This window comes from Bactrocera tryoni, chromosome 3, assembly GCF_016617805.1.
Source record: "Bactrocera tryoni isolate S06 chromosome 3, CSIRO_BtryS06_freeze2, whole genome shotgun sequence".
NCBI classification, from domain to species: Eukaryota; Metazoa; Arthropoda; class Insecta; order Diptera; family Tephritidae; genus Bactrocera; species Bactrocera tryoni.
In genome coordinates this window covers 20,268,362-20,287,688 of record NC_052501.1, presented here as the reverse complement: position 1 = coordinate 20,287,688, position 19,327 = coordinate 20,268,362, and the positions used below count along the sequence as shown (strand labels likewise).

General features: G+C 39.7%; 1 protein-coding gene across 1 annotated transcript; it reads right to left on the bottom strand.

The window, feature by feature from the left end:
• Positions 1–11,659: 11,659 nt before the first annotated feature.
• On the bottom strand, positions 11,660–17,271 carry LOC120772583 (putative uncharacterized protein DDB_G0282133). Its single transcript, XM_040101285.1, is given in 9 exon segments — positions 11,660–12,004; positions 12,131–12,562; positions 12,649–12,814; positions 12,886–13,381; positions 13,418–15,878; positions 15,880–15,939; positions 15,941–16,009; positions 16,011–16,061; positions 16,063–17,271. Coding segments are annotated over 9 exon segments (5,289 nt in total).
• Positions 17,272–19,327: the final 2,056 nt, after the last annotated feature.

The window sequence follows — 19,327 nt, the reverse complement described above, 5'->3', positions numbered from 1 at the left end:
GCCTAAACTTAAGTTGGTTTCACTTAGCATCACTAAACAATAATACTCAGTTAGTTAGAACCCAAAAAATACATTACTCAACCCAAATAACCAATAAAATACATTAAATAACTGTAACACCAGCAACACCAACAACAACACCAGAACACCAATATTTAATGAAGGCAACACTTAACTTTTTCGCTTATCATTGCTCAAAGTGGGAGACTATGCGCTTTTCCGGGTCGCCATTGGCATTGGCAAATGATTGATAGCTCTCGAAAGTGAGCGATGCAAATACACATAACCGAATGAGATTTTTTCCACGCCGCAGTCGCTGCTGTTGAAGAGCTGCCATGAGCTCGTACTAATATTGACTTGTCGGATTATGTGGCAGTTGATGACTGTTTGTTCTGTTTCTTTTTTTTGTTATTTCTTGCTTAGTGGTTTGCCTTCGAGAGCAGGATTTGAATGTTTAATGAAATTTTTGTACTTTTTTTGATAAGTTGAAATTTAAAAAAAATTATCTTCTTATATGCCACGTAAGCGGGAAATTTGTATCAAATCCGAGACTAATGAAAATGCCGGCGACCATATGAGTGCCTCTTCCAGCGCAATACCGCAATATTGACAGTTAAGTGATTCGCTTATGATAATCCACAATTTGTATGGATTTAATGTATGTCAATTGTAAAGCGATTTCGATTGCTGTGCAGAGCTTTTCGTATGAAAAATCTTCTGCTGCACCAGTGGGGGCTCCACAAGCCAAATAAGTAATAAATCATTTCAATATTTCCCAATCAAACATATGTACATATGTGTGCAAGTAGCATGCATATTAGTGACAACCGATTACTGAAATGAAATATGATTGCTTTATGAAAAAACTGTAAATAATAACACAATCGGCTCTCTCTCTCTTTTAGTCACTTCTTTATACGTTCCATTGTCCAAATTTTACAAGTGAAAGCAACAAAAAGGTTATTTTGTTGAATTCAACTCAAGATTCTATGCTGAAAATATTATCCAAATAATGTCGACAAATGCTGTCAGGTTTTCAATCATTAGCAGAATAAATAAGCGAGCTCGTTCAGTGGAAATGTCCTTTCGATCACCAATTCTGCTCTCCCTAGCCAATAGAGATAATATTCCAGACATAATAGCTTCCTAATATCGCCTACTATAGTCTTCTGCTTTACCTTCTTATATTGCCATGGATTATTGTTTTTGATCATGCCACAATCTCCGAGGAAATTTTTCAGATCGGACGACTACAGTTCGTCATAGAGTTAAGTTGTATTGTTAGATCAAGTACGATCAATAATTATTTCAAACTAGGACAGAGTTGCTAAGGATTTAAAGATAGACCGTTGTTATCTCCGCCTTCATGAATTCTAATGCTTTGGAGAAGTTAGTTTATATTATTGCAGGAATACCTAGAACCTAGAATACCTGCTCTTCCAAGTTATTACAGAGAAAAACAAACCTGAAGAATAAGTTCCCTTCAATCACTAAATGATTATTCCCCTAGTTGTGATCTAGTAACCGATGAGTAGAGGATTCAAAAGAAAGATTTTGCGGAAGATTTATGGTCCTTCGCGCATTGGCAACGACGATAAAGAAGATAGCGACTGAGCTGGCTATATCATGTTGTTGAGATGGAAGAGAACACTCCAGCTCTGGTGGTTTTTGATTTTGTACCCACCGGTGGAAGCAGAGACAAGAAGACCTCCACTCTGTTGGAGAGATCAGGAATTAGAAACGACTTGTGCGCTGGTGTGGTCGATTGCAACGTTGCGAGGTGGGCAGTCTGTTTTCTCTCCACTGTGACACTGCACTCCTCATCGTATTTTCTATAATAATTTCTTTAATGTACATGTTCGGATGAAAGCATGCCCGACGATTGAAATCTAAGTGTGATCTGCCACACCTACAAAAAGGGGGACCCCACAATGTCGGCTAATTGCTGTGGGATAAGCCTCCTTAATATCGCCGGTCTCATAGCTAAATAGAATAGGTACAATTTTCTATTAGAGTGTATTCGCCGATGATATTGATATCATTGGCCTCAACAACCGCGCCGATAGTTCTGCTTTCTACAGCCTAGATAAGGATAAGGTGCGCCTCTTCGGGAGCGCAGGGGCTTTGACAATGGCAACATCTGACGAGTCGGCCTTAGAAGTGTTCGAAAGAAAGATTTTGCGGAAGATTTATGGGCAACCAAGGTTCTTAACTGGAAGTTTCACCATGGAAATAAAATTACATTAAACGCTAAATGAAGTCGCCTTGCTTGTAGCCTTACATTGAAATAACCAAGCGATTTTAACATCGTATCATAGAAGAAGCTGTGTTTTCCGACACATGCTTTGAATATCTTATAAGCGACAAAAAATAAGAGTTATACATTACATTAGTGGAAGGGGGAACCTTTAACGCTAAAAGCAAACTTGACATTTATGCCTTGCGCCTAAAAGTTCACCAGCAAACATTTACACACATGCGTGCAAGTAAACGGAAATTCAAATGCAACAAGAAGGAAAGGAAAGCGAAAAGGCGCTCGCACAGAAGACATTCGCGATCCATTAAAACACTAGAACGTTCAATGCCATCTGCCGAGCAGAACACAGCGTCTATGTGCGCTCCTAAAAATATGCACTTGAAAATGCATTTCGCCATTTAGACATACTCACAGCACTGGCGCAGCTAAATGCAACCACAGCAGCGGTGCCTGCCTCTTGAACAAGCTCCTACCGCCTTCAAGTTGCTGTCCTCACAAGAGAAATCCTGTTTAGACGCCGTTTCATAAAGCTTGCTACCTTGTATGAGTCGTTACAAAACGCATTTGCCTTGGATGGGGTGAAAGAAAAAACGGTTATTGATATTGAAACTGCATTTTAAAAGCTTTGAAACTGGCTATAAATACATGCATATTTAATTTTAAGGGTGTGAGTTTATGCTTCCACAAAGCGTTTAAGTGTTTTTGACTTTCCTTCGCTTTGTTGACTTTTAATATGTGTATGTTTAGCAAATATTTAGCATTTTCCGCATTTTCTTAAATATAATTTTATGTTCGTAATTGATTTCAATCTTAATCTGCAGATATACACACATTTATTGTTATTGCCTTGGTCGTTAAAAGACAAAGACTGTTGTATTTTGTTAGTTGCATGACTTCAGATTGTCTGTAAAGACAGATTGGGAAGTGTGCGTATAGTAATGATTTGTAGTTTTCGAATTTTTAAGAAAATTTATTTAAGTTTTTTTTATTATTCAATTTATAAATTCAATAAATTGTCGAATAAACCTTTTGATTAGTCGGTATCCATTTGCGGAAAAACAACCCTGCTAAAGAAACCGAGAAGCCAAATGTGGAGTTCTATCCCCCCTGCTATGAAGTCTAGCTCCTTGAGTCGCTCACTAACAATGGAATTGGGTGCCAAGGGTGCGCCAAAGGCATTATCATAATCGCGCGAGGTAAATTTGAGAACACTACCCATGTTAGACTCCACCTTACGGTGGAATAGGCACGTGGATATAACACTATCCAAGGCCACCAAGGCACTCCTCATATGCAGACGCCTAAACGGCAGATCTTGGGGCTGCAAGCCAAGTATCAGACCTTCAACTGTCAATGCTTCAAATGATCGCCTGTGTCTGTGACAATGCGCACCTGCCCTACCTTCCTCCAAGAGACGGCGTTACGAAGAGGATTCACTTAACAAAGAAGTTCAGAGTTACTCCTGACAATAAAGTGGAGTGAAACGATTCCACGCTCGACAATAGTACACTGACGGCTCGAAAACATCGGAAGGCGTTGGATCACACATTGCGGAACCGCATACCAAACTATGGGACGTTTTCCGAGCATCTTTCAAGCAGAAGTCTTTGCTATAAATCAGTGGGCAGATATCAATTACCAACGCAACTGTCGCAGCCAGCGATAGTCAAGCGGTACTAAAGGCGATCTCAGCGTATGAGGTAAAATTGCTTTTAGTGGAGAAGAGTATAAGAAGGCTGAACTTATCAGTTTTCAAGCATGTACTCCTAATCTGGGTGCCAGGACATATAGCGGTAGGCGACAATGAGCTGTCCAACGAACTAGCCCGCTCTGCGGCAGCGTCCAGGATGGTGTGATCAGAACCATTCATTTCTGTGGAATCACACACAAGAAAGGAGTTGCACATTTCGGCTCAGTTCATAGTGCTGATTGTTTATACCGGGTTTTCAAAGTGTCTTTTCGGCAATTTTTAATTTGTAAAATTAAACACAGAACTTGTATTTTTTTATTTATTCAGTAATATTTAAAATTTCATTATGAAAAGATATACATAAAAACATCGTTATCGAATTATTCCATCTTACTCGTTCTCCAATTGCAACTTTTCCTGCGCTTTTGCTATTTTATGGTCGTAGTAATCGTCCACCAGTGCTCGCTCGCTATTCGTCGAATTGTTAAACATTTCGAGCGTACATTTCCTTAACAGAATGCTCAAGTGCCAATAAGACAAAGATCCGCTCAAAGTAATGAAAATATTGCTGACGTTCAGGAAATTGTTGCTGAAGATCGCAATTTATCGATTCCAAGGCGTTCTTGGGGGACTGTCTCAAACCACAACCTGGTGGATTTTGAGGAAGGATTTGAACAACTTGGAACAACTTGGAACAACTTGAAAACGATAATGAGTTTTTTTAAGAAAAGTATCTTCTGCGATGAGGCTCACTTTCATCTGAGTGGTGCGGTAAATAAACAAAATTGTCGATTCTTGTGTGAAGAAAATCCAAAAATTATTCATGAACAATCATTACATTCAGCTAAGTTGACAGTTTAATGTGGTTTTTTGGTCTGGAATTATACTTCTTTCAGAATGAAGCTAGTGACACTGTTACTGTCAATGGTGAACAGTATAGGCCAATGATAACAAACTTTTTATGGCAGCAATTGGAAGAAAATGATCCTGCCAACATCTGGTTCCAACAGGACGGGGCTACGCGCCATACAGCACGTGCAACAACCGAATTATTTATTGCGAGAAAAGTTTTGAAATTCGATTAAGAATATTTCTCATGAAGTTAAAACAAATTCCACACTAAACTTATGGTCAGCTACATAAGCCTCGATTGCTGTGGCTAACACTGAAGATTCAAGAATTCACTGAATTCAGAATAAACAAAACTTATTTAGGATAAAGAAAAGTTGAAGTCGGTAATAGTTCCTCGTGTTAAGTAACGTTTAGGGTTAAACTTTTTGTGCCGTCCTACTAGAGTAGCGAAGCATGAGTCTTTGACAAAAACCAGAGACTGCTCAGTACCGACAGTAGGCGATTTCATCGAATGAACTTGTACCAAAAATAGCCACAATTTAGAGTTCTGCCGCACACAGAACTTACTCGAATGAAAGTTCTTCTGGAGGATAACAGCCATCTGTAGAAGTTCACGAAAGTGAGAAAAGTTCTCAGAGCGCCATTCACTAGAGAGTGTTCAGAAATGATTATTTTACATATGGCTCAAGCAGCTCACGACTTCCGGTCTTATTTATTTTCTTGGTAATATAAAAAGTTTTCCTGGAACAAATCTGACCAAGAAAAGTCCACTGACTGAGAGATATTTTCGAATTAAATATCCACTCCCCAAATTCATAATGATTCGACTAAGTCCAATTCTTTTGTGAGCGGACTCTGTAAAGGAACAAAATATAATGTTTTAAGGACCCGGGGCTGGAATAGCTGATCCTCAATTAGAGATGATAACTTTAGAAAGATGTTGATAGTAGATAGATTACAAATGTGATTGATAGAGAAATGAATATAGAGAGATTCATTCAACGTAAAGCTAAACTAAGCTCATGGATTGGCATAAGTAAACAACGAAAAAATTAAAAATGTTTTCTGGGGGCTACAGAGACACATCAATTAGGCTTTAGGTAGCGGGGCAATCCTCATTTATTTATCTTAACATCAAGGGCTGTCTGATCAAAATAACAAAATTCTCAATTGTCAGAAAAAACAGTTTATATGAAACTTGAAACTGACTGAAGCTAATCAACTTCCTCGGTAACCGACACAATGTTATTATATAACACCAGATTCCACTGCTACCCCACTTTGCGAGAAAACTTCCAGTATGTTCAACGAACGCGTATTTGAGAACCTAACGTCAACTTGTACCGTTATATTTTTCCAGTCAAATTGCGCAAACACCTCAGCGTACTATTAACAAATCCCACAGCATTTAAATTTGATAAGTTCATAATTTCTTACACAATTTTAACCTGGAAAGTTCAAAATCATGCCAACCAAGCAATTCGTCACGTGAAAATCGAGAGCAAAGCACAAAGTTCGCTTTTATATTACCTTAGTTACAGGAAAAGTTTAATGACATCTCCGGACGCTGCAAAGTAATAAAGGAACTGGTGACTGAAAGGAAAGCACTGGTAGCAACCAGAAAAATGTCATAAAACCAGTAATGATATGCTCTGTGTATGCGGCTATGTGTGTATGTGCGTGGCTCATCTAAAATGACATGAAACGCTCAATGCCACAACAGAGGAGAGCTGAACACGCTGTTGATGCCAATACGACTCAAAATACTCAGTCCAGCTTAAAATGGCATGAGACTTCACCGAGCTTCTACTTCATTCTACACGCTTTTGAATGTAAGTTTCTGTATGAGTGTGTGTGTGTGTGAATAAATGAGTGTATGTGTGTGTTGTGCCAATGTTTGTAAACTCATAATTGGAATTAATTATGCATTCGCACTTTATGGCCAATGTGATGGAGTGAAGTTTTTGGCACAACAATTCCCTTACTACGGCAAAGAAGAGCTTAGAAAAGGGTAGAGGGAGGCGAGAAGTGCAAAGGAAGCACACAATTTCGAAAGGATGAAATCAAGCAGGAGTAAAATGCAACTGAAGTGACTGTTTTCTGACTGATAGTTGATAGCTGAGTGTCTTCCTGCCAGAGCAAACACTTATAAAATCACAAACACACACACACGCATATACGAGAGTATATCTTTGCCACAACATGTATATGTATGTAGTAGTATATGTAGAAGTCAATCGCAAGCCACAAAGTGTTGTTGCCACACCGATTAGTTTAAATATGTGGCAAATGCTCGCAAACAAACAGAAACGCACCCACACACTCACACAGGCACATTTTTCCTACATAATTTCCATGTGTTGCCTGTATTTGAAAGTGGCGTATTTTACATATACACACATACTTATCTATATGTGTGCGTGTATATGTAAGTGCCTGCTATTTAAGACTATAGCTTGCTATAATGGCCAACCAGCGCTGATGCTCATCTCTGGGTAAGCAATTTCGAAAGTTCATTTTCTTGGGTTAAGTGCAATTTGCACTAATCGTATTTTTAACGCTTACACTACTAATCGAGCATTTAAGTTCGAGGCGAGCGAATTTGCTGCCATATTGAATTTCGAAATATTCCTATGTGCACACATACATATGTACATACGTAAATTGTGTGCATGTTAAAATTCTTATGAATTTATTGAAAATCGAAACTCACTTTCCCGAAAGTGCCTGTGTTGAAATTAAATGGCCATCTGGTGCACTAAATTGCGGGCGATCTGTAGGCTTGTGCTTTAAAATTACTAACGAATGTCTGTTCGATATTGATTTCTATTGAGTACAAGTCCAGCACTTGAAGCCAACATCGAATTATTTACTTGACAGTTGAGAGATGACAGACAACTTCTTATATACTTTTCAAATCGTTCTCTTATTTCAGCAATAATTTACAGGGTTTGTATAGAAAGTAATAGGACTGAGTCATTAAAAAAAAAAATATTTGAACCAATCGTTACAATTCTTTAAAAACTTTCAAAATAGGCTCCGTCTGCGTCGATGCAGCGCAACCAGCGCGATATCCAAGCAATGAAGGCGCCACGGAAAGCATTCTCCGGAATAACCTTGAGGGCCGAGGTGCATGCTGCTTGGATCCCCTCTGTTGTCTCAAAATGCTTGCCCTTCCTCGGCCTTTTATGTCAAGGAAACAAAAAAAAGTCCGGGTGCCACATCTAGGCTGTAAGGCGGCTGCGGTAGCGTTGGGCTGCCGGCCTTGGTTAGGTAGCTGTTCACAAGGAAGGCGGTGTGAGCCGGGACATTGCCGTGGTACAACTTCCAATCGGCTGCGATGTCTTGTCGGACGCGATTGACCCTTCGTTTGAGTCTCTTGAGGACTTCCACGTAAAACTTGCCGTTGACGGTTTGTCCAGGATGAAAAAATTCATGGTGGATGGTTGTAAAAAAAGACAATGAGCATCGTTCTCACTTTGGATTTACTCATTCTTCTTTTTTTGGGCGAGGAGACGCCGGCCCTCGTTAGCCAGGAACGCCCTCTACCGAATGCAGTTCGAGCGCGCACGCTTCGAAGTACAGTCACGGCGGAAGAAAATCAGTATTCTAAATAGCAGCTGACTTTGGCAAAATGGAAATTAAAAATATGATATGTTTTTTACGATAGATAAATCCCTTGACAACTGACAGTTGACACATTGAAGACAATTTGTTTGGCAAAGTTATATTGATCCAATTAAAGTCAAATATGGAATTTTCTGTTCCATATTCATTTCCATAATGTCACTCTGATAGAAACCCTACTGTCGATTTTCACAAGTGAATTTTTCATCAGTAAAATCATTGGTCATTGGCAGTAACTGGTAGTAATAACTTGATGTCATGTATGGACATTTTTAGAAGTTTATTACGAGTCACTAACAATGTATGTGATCAGACATTGTTCTAATTTCCTTGCTATCTCTAACGATCTCTACATACAATTCTACATTTAACAGGCCAATGGAAAAGTCCCCAGCCTAACATAGTCAAATACATTTTTTGGACAAAATCGAATTTTGTAGCACGATTTATCCTTTGCCTCAAAATAGACCTCAGTTTCGACGATCACCTGTTCATTCGACGAAAATTTCCTAGCGAACATTTTTTGTGATCCGAGAGCACGTTGTATGCGGACGCAATTCGAAGTTCAATTCATGAATTTTTGTCATCGTTTTCACTGACTTGTGACACGTTGCATTAGCTTGGTGCAACAGCGCTTTCTTTTTCTTCAGATGCAGCTGTTTCTCGGCGATTTCGTCCTTCAAACGTTCCAATAACGCCTAAACGCAGCTTTCCAGTCCTTGCTGGTTGATTTTCTTTGGGCAGTGTCCGGAAACTCGTCACCAAGCTAAGGTTTTGCTTCAACCGAATCTTTTTCCTTTCAAAAAGCAACATTTTATCAACAATTAAAATTCTTTATAACAATTTGAAATTCTTACATTAAAGTGCTGTGGATAGTTCTCAGCCGCACCTAACTGTGCAAGTATATTAACCGCAAGTTCTAAAATTTTTATATTAAAAATAATATATGAAATAGAACTATTGAGATGAGCTCTGAATTTCATTAATATATCTCAAAGACGAACCCATGTTTTCGGTATTAAACGAACCTAGGCTTTTCAACCCTCATCGGAAACTGGAGGCTTGATAACTAACCGTACGATTTAGCCCATTTCGGAAAGTATTATTCCAATGGATTCATTGGTGCTTGATTTACATATTATAAAGTGAAGTAATCATATCGAAATAAAATTGTGTTATAAGGTAGGTAGCTGTTGTTGTAGTACGATTTCACGCATATTCTGCTAATTTGTTCAAAATTGAGTGGGTTGTTCCTGAATTTAGAATTTCATCCAGAAATGAGCGGTGCACCTAATGCTTCTGACTTATTTATTTAGTGAATTATCGCCCGTTTAGTAATTTTGAACATAACCATTACATAAGGAGTAAGCATTGTCGTTATCCAGTTTGATGCATTTTCTCAGTTTCTGAGGGGTTTGATATAGTTTTTAAAGTTTTTGAGATATGTACATTATTATGGTAAAGGGGTACGCCTATTTTGTTTACATAGTTTTAACCCTCTAGTGCCTCTCAATACTGTGATTCTCTGTACCACAGTTTTACATTAAACTTTGGTACTTATTTATAACATTTTACAGTTTTACAATTAGGGCATTTTGTGAACATGGTAACGATCCCATCTGAAACATTAACCTCCCTTTAGGTTCCAAGAACACGTTTGTAACAAGTTTTGTCAAAATATCTCAATTATTACTCAAGTTATAATTTGCACAGACGGACGGACACACAGCCACATGGTCATGTTGATCATTTATATATAATGGGTTGTCAAAAGAGTCTTGCGGTATTTTTATTGAATTTTTTTTTATTGAAATTAAAATGAATTTTTGATGACTTATGCCCAGCTCTTGGCCAATGCTACGGCTGCTACTATGCCGGTCTCTTTCGATTCATCTATTTTATCGCAATTTTCGACGACAGGCCTTCCGGAGCGTGGCGCATCTTCGACCACCTCTATACCAGAACGAAAACGTTGAAACCATCGTTGTGCGGTGGAAATGGAAACTGTATCGGGTCCATAAACTGCACAAATTTTATTGGCGGCTTGAGATGCATTTTTGCCTTTATCGTAGTACTCGTAGTACTGTAGAGCTTTCCAAATAGCTATCGGGTATAGCATGACCCGATGCGACGAATAAAACTAGAACTACGCGCTTTCAGCGCCAACTAGCGAAAATACCGCAAGACTTTTTTGACAACCTACTATTTAGGGGGCTTAGAAGTCTCGGTCCCATTGCCTGAATCATTACTATAGAACAGAGTTAGACAACATTTCTACACCATTTACATTTTGTAACGCATATCTTTTAAAGCGCGTAAAGTAAAACTTATAGTTTTCTGATTACCGCTATTGTTTCATTGAATTGTAGTGACCATTTTGAATTTTCACATATTCCCTGAATTTAATTGCCCGACTGGTGCATTTACAATAGAAGCAGCAAAATAGCAATTTTTGTTATAACTATAATCTAATGACAATAACAAACTTTTTTCTTCAAATTTTCTACATATTCGATTTTTTGAAAAGCTTTAATCCTCTCTCCCAAAAACAAAACAGGAAACCTTCCCCCCTTAAGAGTCTTAAGCATAGATCCAAGACTCATTGCCAGTAGTAATACGTTTCATGTCATCCTGGTAATCGGAAAGCATTATTTCACAGACGTTAAACGACGCTGTTTTTCGAGAAAAAAATTTAGTGATTTTGGAACCAATCGTGCTTTCATTTTTATTAAGCCCAAATGATCTTTCAAAGTAGTGAAAACCACTAGCTTCTTATAGTCAAAGATCTATATTTCATTTTTGTTGGTAACAATCATTTTTCCATCGCACTTATTAAGGCGCAAAATGCATATTACTAAAGTCACCTTTGGGAAAATGAATTTGTAGTATTTAATTATATAATAATGGATTTCTTCTTAATATTCCTAATATTGTACATTTGCAATATCGTCCACTAGCTATTGAATCAAATACTGAGTGATAAGGTCACATCATTTAAATTAATCATAGATATTATAAAATACCTCATATTTATTTAAATAAACAATATATAGTATATAATCTAGATATGTACAAAAATCTGTATACATAGAACAGTTATAAATATCAATTCGCAATAAAAATGCATAATAAAAATAAAATATTTATAAAAATAAAATTTTTTAACTTGACACACATTAAAAGTTTGCAGCAACAACACGCATTTTAGCACACTGTCTAAACGACGAATTCTCTCAGTTCGCTCTGCTTCGCTCAGTTTCTCTTTGATCTTGCTCTTGCATTAATTCCGACGCCTTCATCAAGCGCACATATTCCGGCGTATACGGTAGATCGAATGCCTTTATGACCTGCTCATCAATATCTTTCTCGGCTTCCAAACGCTTCAACACTTCACGACGGTGTCGCGCCTGCATATCACTTTCCACCTCCGCTGTCACATCCTTGGCGTCGTTTTGCAACTGCACTACTTCTGGTTGATTTTCTTGCTCCTGCTCCGGCTGCTGCTCTTGCAGTGTATGCTGTTCTTGTTGCAGACGCTGTTCTTGCTGCGTATGCTGCTCTCGCAGTGGTTGCAGGTCCTGCAGTGGCTGCTGCTCTTGCTCCGGATGCTGGTCCTGTAGCGACTGTGGTTCTTGTTGTGGCTGCTGATCTAGCTGTGGCTGCTGCTTTAGCTGTGGCTCCTGGTCTTCCTGTGACCGTTGTGCTAGTTGCGACCGTTCCGCTTTTGGCTCTCGTTTCTTATGCATCTGCTCTAATTGCATGTGTTGCAACATGTTTAAATTCTGTAAGAGATCATCACGTACGCCCACCATCTGTTGTTGGTCCTCAATCGGTAGACCGTCGTATTGGCGCAGTAGTTTCTTAACGATGCGTGAGCGTTCCTCGACACTGTTCGGGTCAATGAGACGCACCTCTTTGCTGAACTCATTGAAGGGCGCATCGATATAGGCACGCTTTTCTCGCACGCCTTCAGCCGAATTGCTTTCGTAGATTTCCAATATTTCATCGTAAAATATTCTCAGCTCCGGCGGCAATGGTATGCAAGAGCGTTGTTCCACTTGATCGTCGATAATATCACTTATGGCCTCCATAGCTTGTTGAACCATGTCTTCGATGTGGTTTACATCGTCCTTTTGCTTTGAGAACGAATGTGGGAGTAAAAGAAAAATGTTTTACAGTCAAATAATGTTAAATGTCGGTATGGAGGCGGTATTGGTCAGACCATTTTCTCAAAACTGTTCTCCTGTGGTGGAATTTTCTTCAAGCATTGTTGATTGCGCTTTAAAACTGCCCACAATGGTTTCATTTGCGGATTACATTTCGCCATATTGAACATAGATTTGACTAGCTCCAGCGAACCCTTCCCATTTACCTTGCTGTCATCGCAACTAAAGATAAATCGTGTGTCTAATAAATACATTTTAAAAGCAGTTGCAATAAATTTCACCTGTAAACTTACCTCGCCTTCGGCTTCGCGCATTTCCGCTTCGTTGTGTACCGTTTAAATGCCTCGAATTGTGGAAACGAAACGCCGCGTCGTTCGCGATCTTCGCTCTGCACTTTAAACGTGCCATTGCCGAAAAAGTTCTTCGCCTTTTGATCGCCCATAACGCTCGCATTGATAGTGATGTTTAGCTTCATGGCCTTCTGGCCACTTGAACCTACTGGACGCATTATAACTGGTTGAAGTTCTATAGTCATATTAATTGCATCATTGGACGTATTACCGCCACTAGTATTACCGTCGTTGCCCTTCGTTCCACAGGTATTGCCAGCAGGTGCAAGACCATTACCACCGCCAACGACGCCGAAGTTAACGGCGCCATTTCCAGCACCATCACCAGAGTTGCTTCCACTGTTTTTAGTACCGCCATGGTTACCATTCCCACGATCGCCATAACCTCCATGTCCAGACTTGTCGTGCGAACCGCCCGCATTTCCGAATGGTCGATTATCTACTCCTCCGTAACCACCATTTTTTTGCTCACCACCTACTGAATGTCCGCCATGTCTACCTTGTTCCTTATTGTGGTTATGTGTGGTGCCATCACCATTTGAATTATTACTGCCTCCATTAGAAGTGTTACCACTTCCATTTGAAGTGCTACCGCCACCTCTGCTACCGTCAACTCTATTTTGCTGCTGTTGTACGGATTTAAGGAAACTCTCCAACGTATTAAATGCGGTGCAGTTGAGCATCTGATCATTCAAATGCAATACCAAGCCATTGTCTCCACCTTTACAACTTGCCGCATCTTTATTTTCATTCTTTCCAAACCAACCGAATGCCGCGTCATCACCACCACCCGCTTCTTCTTCCCCGCTATTCCCTATTTGCTCGCTTACCACACCCGCTTCATTTTGCTTGCTCGGCTGTTCTTTCCTTTCGATACTTTTGATGGCACCATCTTCGATCTGTAAAATCAGTGCCGTGTGTTGGTGGTTTGGCTGATTTCTGTTTGTAGTTTCATCAGTTTTATCTTGCTGATTGTTGTTGTCCTGATCTTCCCCCCATGGATCGGAGCCATACCACAGGTTGTCGGCTGGCATTCCATCGAAATGACGGGCATTTTGATCGACTTCTTTGAGATTATCAAATTTTTGATTGCCGAACTCACCAACAGAGTTGCTAAAATCACTCTCTCGTTCCGCATCATGTACACGATTACGCAGCGACAGTCGTCTCAAACGCTCCATCAAATCACCGTAGTTATCTTCGCGCGTGTCAATATAGTTGGGCGCTCTTTCTGCATTTCTGGCATAAGTCGCTCTGGCAGCGTTCATGGCCTTTCTGTCCGCCGCTATAACGGCTGCATCGTTAAGCGTTTCGCTTCTCGACGGCAGCTCGTGCCTTTCATAAACGTCAGCCGGTATAAAATTCCCATCATCGTTTATTATCAATGCAGTGTTTACCACCTTGCGATTATCTGCATTATTATCATCGATGGGGTCGGCAGCTTGCGTGTGTCGCTTGTCCATCAAATGGGCTGGACTCTCTTCTTTTCCCTCACTTCGCGTTAACTTTTTATCACTGTCCTTCTCGTCGTCTATCGGCTTGTTCTTTTTTGTCTCCACATTTTCATTTGTCTTCTCTTTATCTTTTTTCTCTTCATTCTCCTTTGTCTTTGAAGCTTCCCTTCTAATGCGCCGTTTATCCTTTCCATTGAGTGAACGCCGTTTTCTTTCGGCGCCATTCAATACGTGTAAGCAATCATCGTTGAAGACCTCCTTTCTTGAAATAGCTATTTCACGTCTGCGTCTGCGCAATACTTTTTGTTTTGGATCACCTTTTGCAGTCAATTTGTCAGCGCCATCAGTTGCCTCTACTCCGTTTTCCTGCTCAGTATTTACATTCTCTTTTTCATGGTTTTCACGCTTAGACATGAGATTGTCTAACGTCATTAGATCGAGCAGTCCTCCTAAATCTACTTCCTTTACTGCAGTCATTTCGCCATCCTCATTGACCACACCAATACGCTTAAGGTGCCGCTTCGGTTCGTTGGAGTCTTCATCTTTGTTAAGATCACGCTTGAATTTGAATATCGTCATTTTATGTTCAACGTCATTATCCTTATCATGCGTACTTTTATCGTCAGTAGTCTTATAATTATCCTCCTGCTTATCTTCAGTAGTCTTATAATTACCCTCCTGTTCGCCACAACGTTTGGTATGTGAGTTTCCAACATTTTCCCCTGCCAATACCTGGTTATCATCGACCAGTTGTGCTTCATCCATATCGTCGAGTTGCTCTGAATCAGCATCTACATCTTCTGCTGCCAAGTCTTCCTGTAACGGTTCTTCAGCCGCTGATTCTACCGGTGCTGGCACTTCATCGACCGACGCTTTATTCCCTCTGATGGGCCTAAGATCTGGTAAGCGCTCCACTAATATATCATTTGGCGTTAATTTACTCGCTATTCGTGAATGTTCATTACCATCATCGTTAGGATTTTTGGTAATACGTTTTGTACGCAATAAATCTAAGAGGTTGCTCTCCTTTTCCTCGTCTGGCAGCGCACTTGTACGCCTTCGACGTAGTATAGTATATGTAGGACCCAATATAATATCTTCGGCTTTAGTTTTCATGTCACTATCGCCGGTAGGAGCTTCTGGTTCCTCATTTAGTAACTTTTCATATGAACGCTCCTCAATTTCTTCCATATGCCTTAGACGATCTTGCCAATCCAGCTCGTCTTTTGATAATCGGCTCGAGTCACGTGTATTGCTGTAATCACCTATACCAATATGGTTTTCCGATGCGTAGTTCTTCTCCAACTTCTTTACTGCATCGTCTAGCTGCAGTTCGTGTTGCGTTTCGGAAAGCGCATAACTGGGCAATGAAGGACCCAAACCTTTAGCCATAAGCCGTGTGCTGGTTTTCAGTTTTATTTCATCCATTGCATTGAAGCCTGTGCTTCGCTTCGAAGGTATATTCACTTTACCGTTGAAAGCGCATCTGTGCAAGCTGCCAGCCTTCGCTGCCACGTATATGTCCCTTACGCGGTTCCGATTGCGTCTTGTTCGATTTTCGAAAGTTTATAGTCCGCTTCGTGCGATAAATCATTGCGTCCCAAATCGAACTGGATCGTTAACTATACTTGGAAAGTGTATATTTGCAATTGTTTTCTCATAACTGGATGGGCTCGTCATCATCCTCGGCGTCTGGCTTCGTTCGGGACTCTAGCAAAATCCTCCATTTGTGTAATATCGAAATTCTAGCTTGAAATGTGGGAAACTCAACCTTTCTCTCCATCATTTTACGCATTTCCGGATCGACTTTCTTCTCATTCAATTCCTCCAAGTTGTCCACGTTCTGCGACTGTAACGCATTCCGGTAGTTATTCGCTTCCAGTAGTAAGAAAGTATTCAAATTGCTCTTTGGACTGCTCGGTTTACTAGGTGCTGGATTCTGCAGATTGGAAGTGAACTCGAAGTAGGCATTATCGCTTTTGACGTGTCCAGCATTGCTCGATACCGGCTTGCAGCTAATGTAGGCTTTGGTTAACACACTTGAACCATCGCTAATCCCGCTTTTAAGACTGCTTTTTGTGTTTGTATTTGTATTGAAACTGTCAGTGTCGAATTTCGAGTATGTCTGCGAGTATGGTGCGCTCATGGCACCAGATTTACCAAAATCCATGTCAGTATTAAAGCTATCCTTATCGCTAAAACTCGACTTCCAACTATTGCTGGTTAAGTAGCTGTCCTTATTTGTATTGGAATTTTTATTTTGATTGTTTTTATTGGCATTGTTGTAGTCATTCGATTCTTTGTCCTTGGCAGTATTCTTTTCTTTCTCTTCCTTGCTAGCACTACTTGAAGTCTTCGAGTCTTTGGACGCTTTACCTTCGGAGCTTCGTTGTTTCTGTAACATTTCGTCCAAATTAAAATTCTTCACATTACTTTGGCTGTTGTGAAAACTGTTCAACAATTTTCTATGCACATTCTGAAAATTCGAATTTGACCGCACCAAATCGTTCAACTGATCATTCACATTGTGTTTATTCGCCATATCATCTTTATTCTTTTTATTGTCCTGTTTGACGTCACGTCCCTGCAAGGGGTGTGTCATATCCTTGTCTAAATTGAGCGCCTCGCGCTCTAAATTCAAATTTAAATCAAACTCTGAGTTTTTTAGCAGATCATCGATCGACTTTCGACGTTGTCGCTGCAATTCGGCATTACCGCTGAGCGCCGGTGATGCTTCTACGTTTTGCAAAGCGTCGTTGGCTTCGTCCAGCGTTAGCTTGTATTGGACGAGGTCATCGCTAACAGTCGCGTGTATGTATTGTAATTGCGCGGCAATCGTGAGTGCAAAGAAGAAAGTCGCGCACGAAAATTTCATTTCTTCTTTGAGTTAACAAAAACATAAAAATTTATCAAAATTTATTTCCTTCACATTGGCTTGTCATTATAATTATTTTTTCTTTGTTGATAAAAATTCGTTTGTCGGAAATAGTCACAAAAGAGAATTGTGAAATATCCCAACCTACAGGGTTACATGTACAGTTGTAGTTTTGAGAATTTTTCAAAATTATATTTTAGGAATCCCGGTTTCACAACATAATTATTATAATGTCGAGTTGCGAATACGCAGTAAAATTTTATTTGAGCTCCATTGTTTAATTTTTTTAAAGTCATGTTTTTTATTGAATTTCAATAAGAATTAATAATTCAAGATCGAAACTGATCGAGATAGCGAAATTCACTTAAATAATTACTGACACCGATTCGACAATTAATAGGAAAACCGAAAAAATCAGACTCCAAAAAGTTCTACGAGCGTAAAATCGTGGTTCCGGGTATTTTCCATGGGTTGTTCTGAAGACTGCCTATGCAGATAGAAGTTCTACGAAAAACAACTAAGAACATATCGGTGTTGGAGCCACCAGGAGTGTTTGTTATTATTATTATTTTTTTTTTTTTTTTGAGAGAAGTTGCTCTTACAAATTTGTTTCGACTTCTTAAATCAAGAATTGGTATGCTTAATTTAGACGCGGTGAAATGAGCACCGAAGGCGGTGAACGCGGTGACCCCCAAAAATAAGTTGTTACCGATGAAAGCATCTAAAACTCTAAAATAGATGAGATACGACTCCACTATTTTACTCCGAAGTCCAATGAAAAGTCATGCGAGTGGACTGCACAAGATGAACGCGTTTCAAAGCATAGAAAAACGAAATAGTCGGCTGACAAGTGTGGAATTATTTTTATTCACTACCTTGAACAAGGAAGGCCATTAACAACGACTATTACATAGCATTATGGAACCTTTTGAAGGACGAAGTCGCCGAAAAATGGGTTCATTTTAAGAAAAAGGAAATGCGATTTCTCCAAGATAATACACCGTGTCATAAGTCAGTGAAAAAGATAGCAGAATCCTTGAATTATGTTATCAGTTTTTGAATTGATCAGATCGGATCACCCTAGCAATGACCCTTTGTTTACATTTTATTAGGTCCATGGACAGTTGGTTTTCACTTATCCAAGTCCACAACCTTTGTATACATTCAGCAAAGTCAACAACCTTTGTTTACTTTTGTTGTCACTGACCGATTTGTTTACATTTTATACGGTCAATGACCACTTTGTTTACTTTTTATTTGGTTAGTGACCCATTTGTTTACATTTTGTAGGGTCAGTTACCCTTCAGTTTACATTTGATCGAGGTAAATGACCTCTTTGATTACATTTAAGGTCAATGAAATTTTCGCTTAGGCTTAGCCAAGTCTACAATCTTTGGTTACACTTAGCCAATTCAGCAATCCTTGTTTAGATTTTATGATGTCAATGACCCGTTGATTTACACTCCGCGTGAGGTCACTACATACGTTTTATATCACATCACATCGCGGCAGCTAACGCTGGTCAGGCACGTGCCTGTTTTTCTTATATAGAGATAGCCTAGCTGCCAAATAACATTGCGGGCGACAGTACCTCAGCTCTGCCCAGGCGCGCTGCCTGCGTTTCTTATATAGAGTCAGCTTCACCAGAAGTCACCTTGTGACTTGTAAATCAAAAAAATCGCTGCGCGACAGTCATCTAAGTACACTACAGTCACGACGCCAGCTTTGCTTATATAGAACCAGCTACCCCTGAAGCCACCTCAAGACTATTAAATCCAGTCACCGCGCGGCGCGAGGGTTACCTAAGCACTGGGCAAGCACGGTACTGCTTAACTTATAAAGGTCAGCTTCAAACCAGCTGTATTGTGCAGTTTGGATCACTCTAGCATATAGCTGCCATATAAACTGATCGTTTAAAATCAAGATATAGATAATTTTATACCTGTGAAGGAAATTATGGCTTCCGTACAGAGAAAAAAGCTAACTCTTTTCATGTTTTTCCTATTGTAAAATTGCAGTTTGATGTTATCTAATGTTTGAAAGCAAATATGTTTAC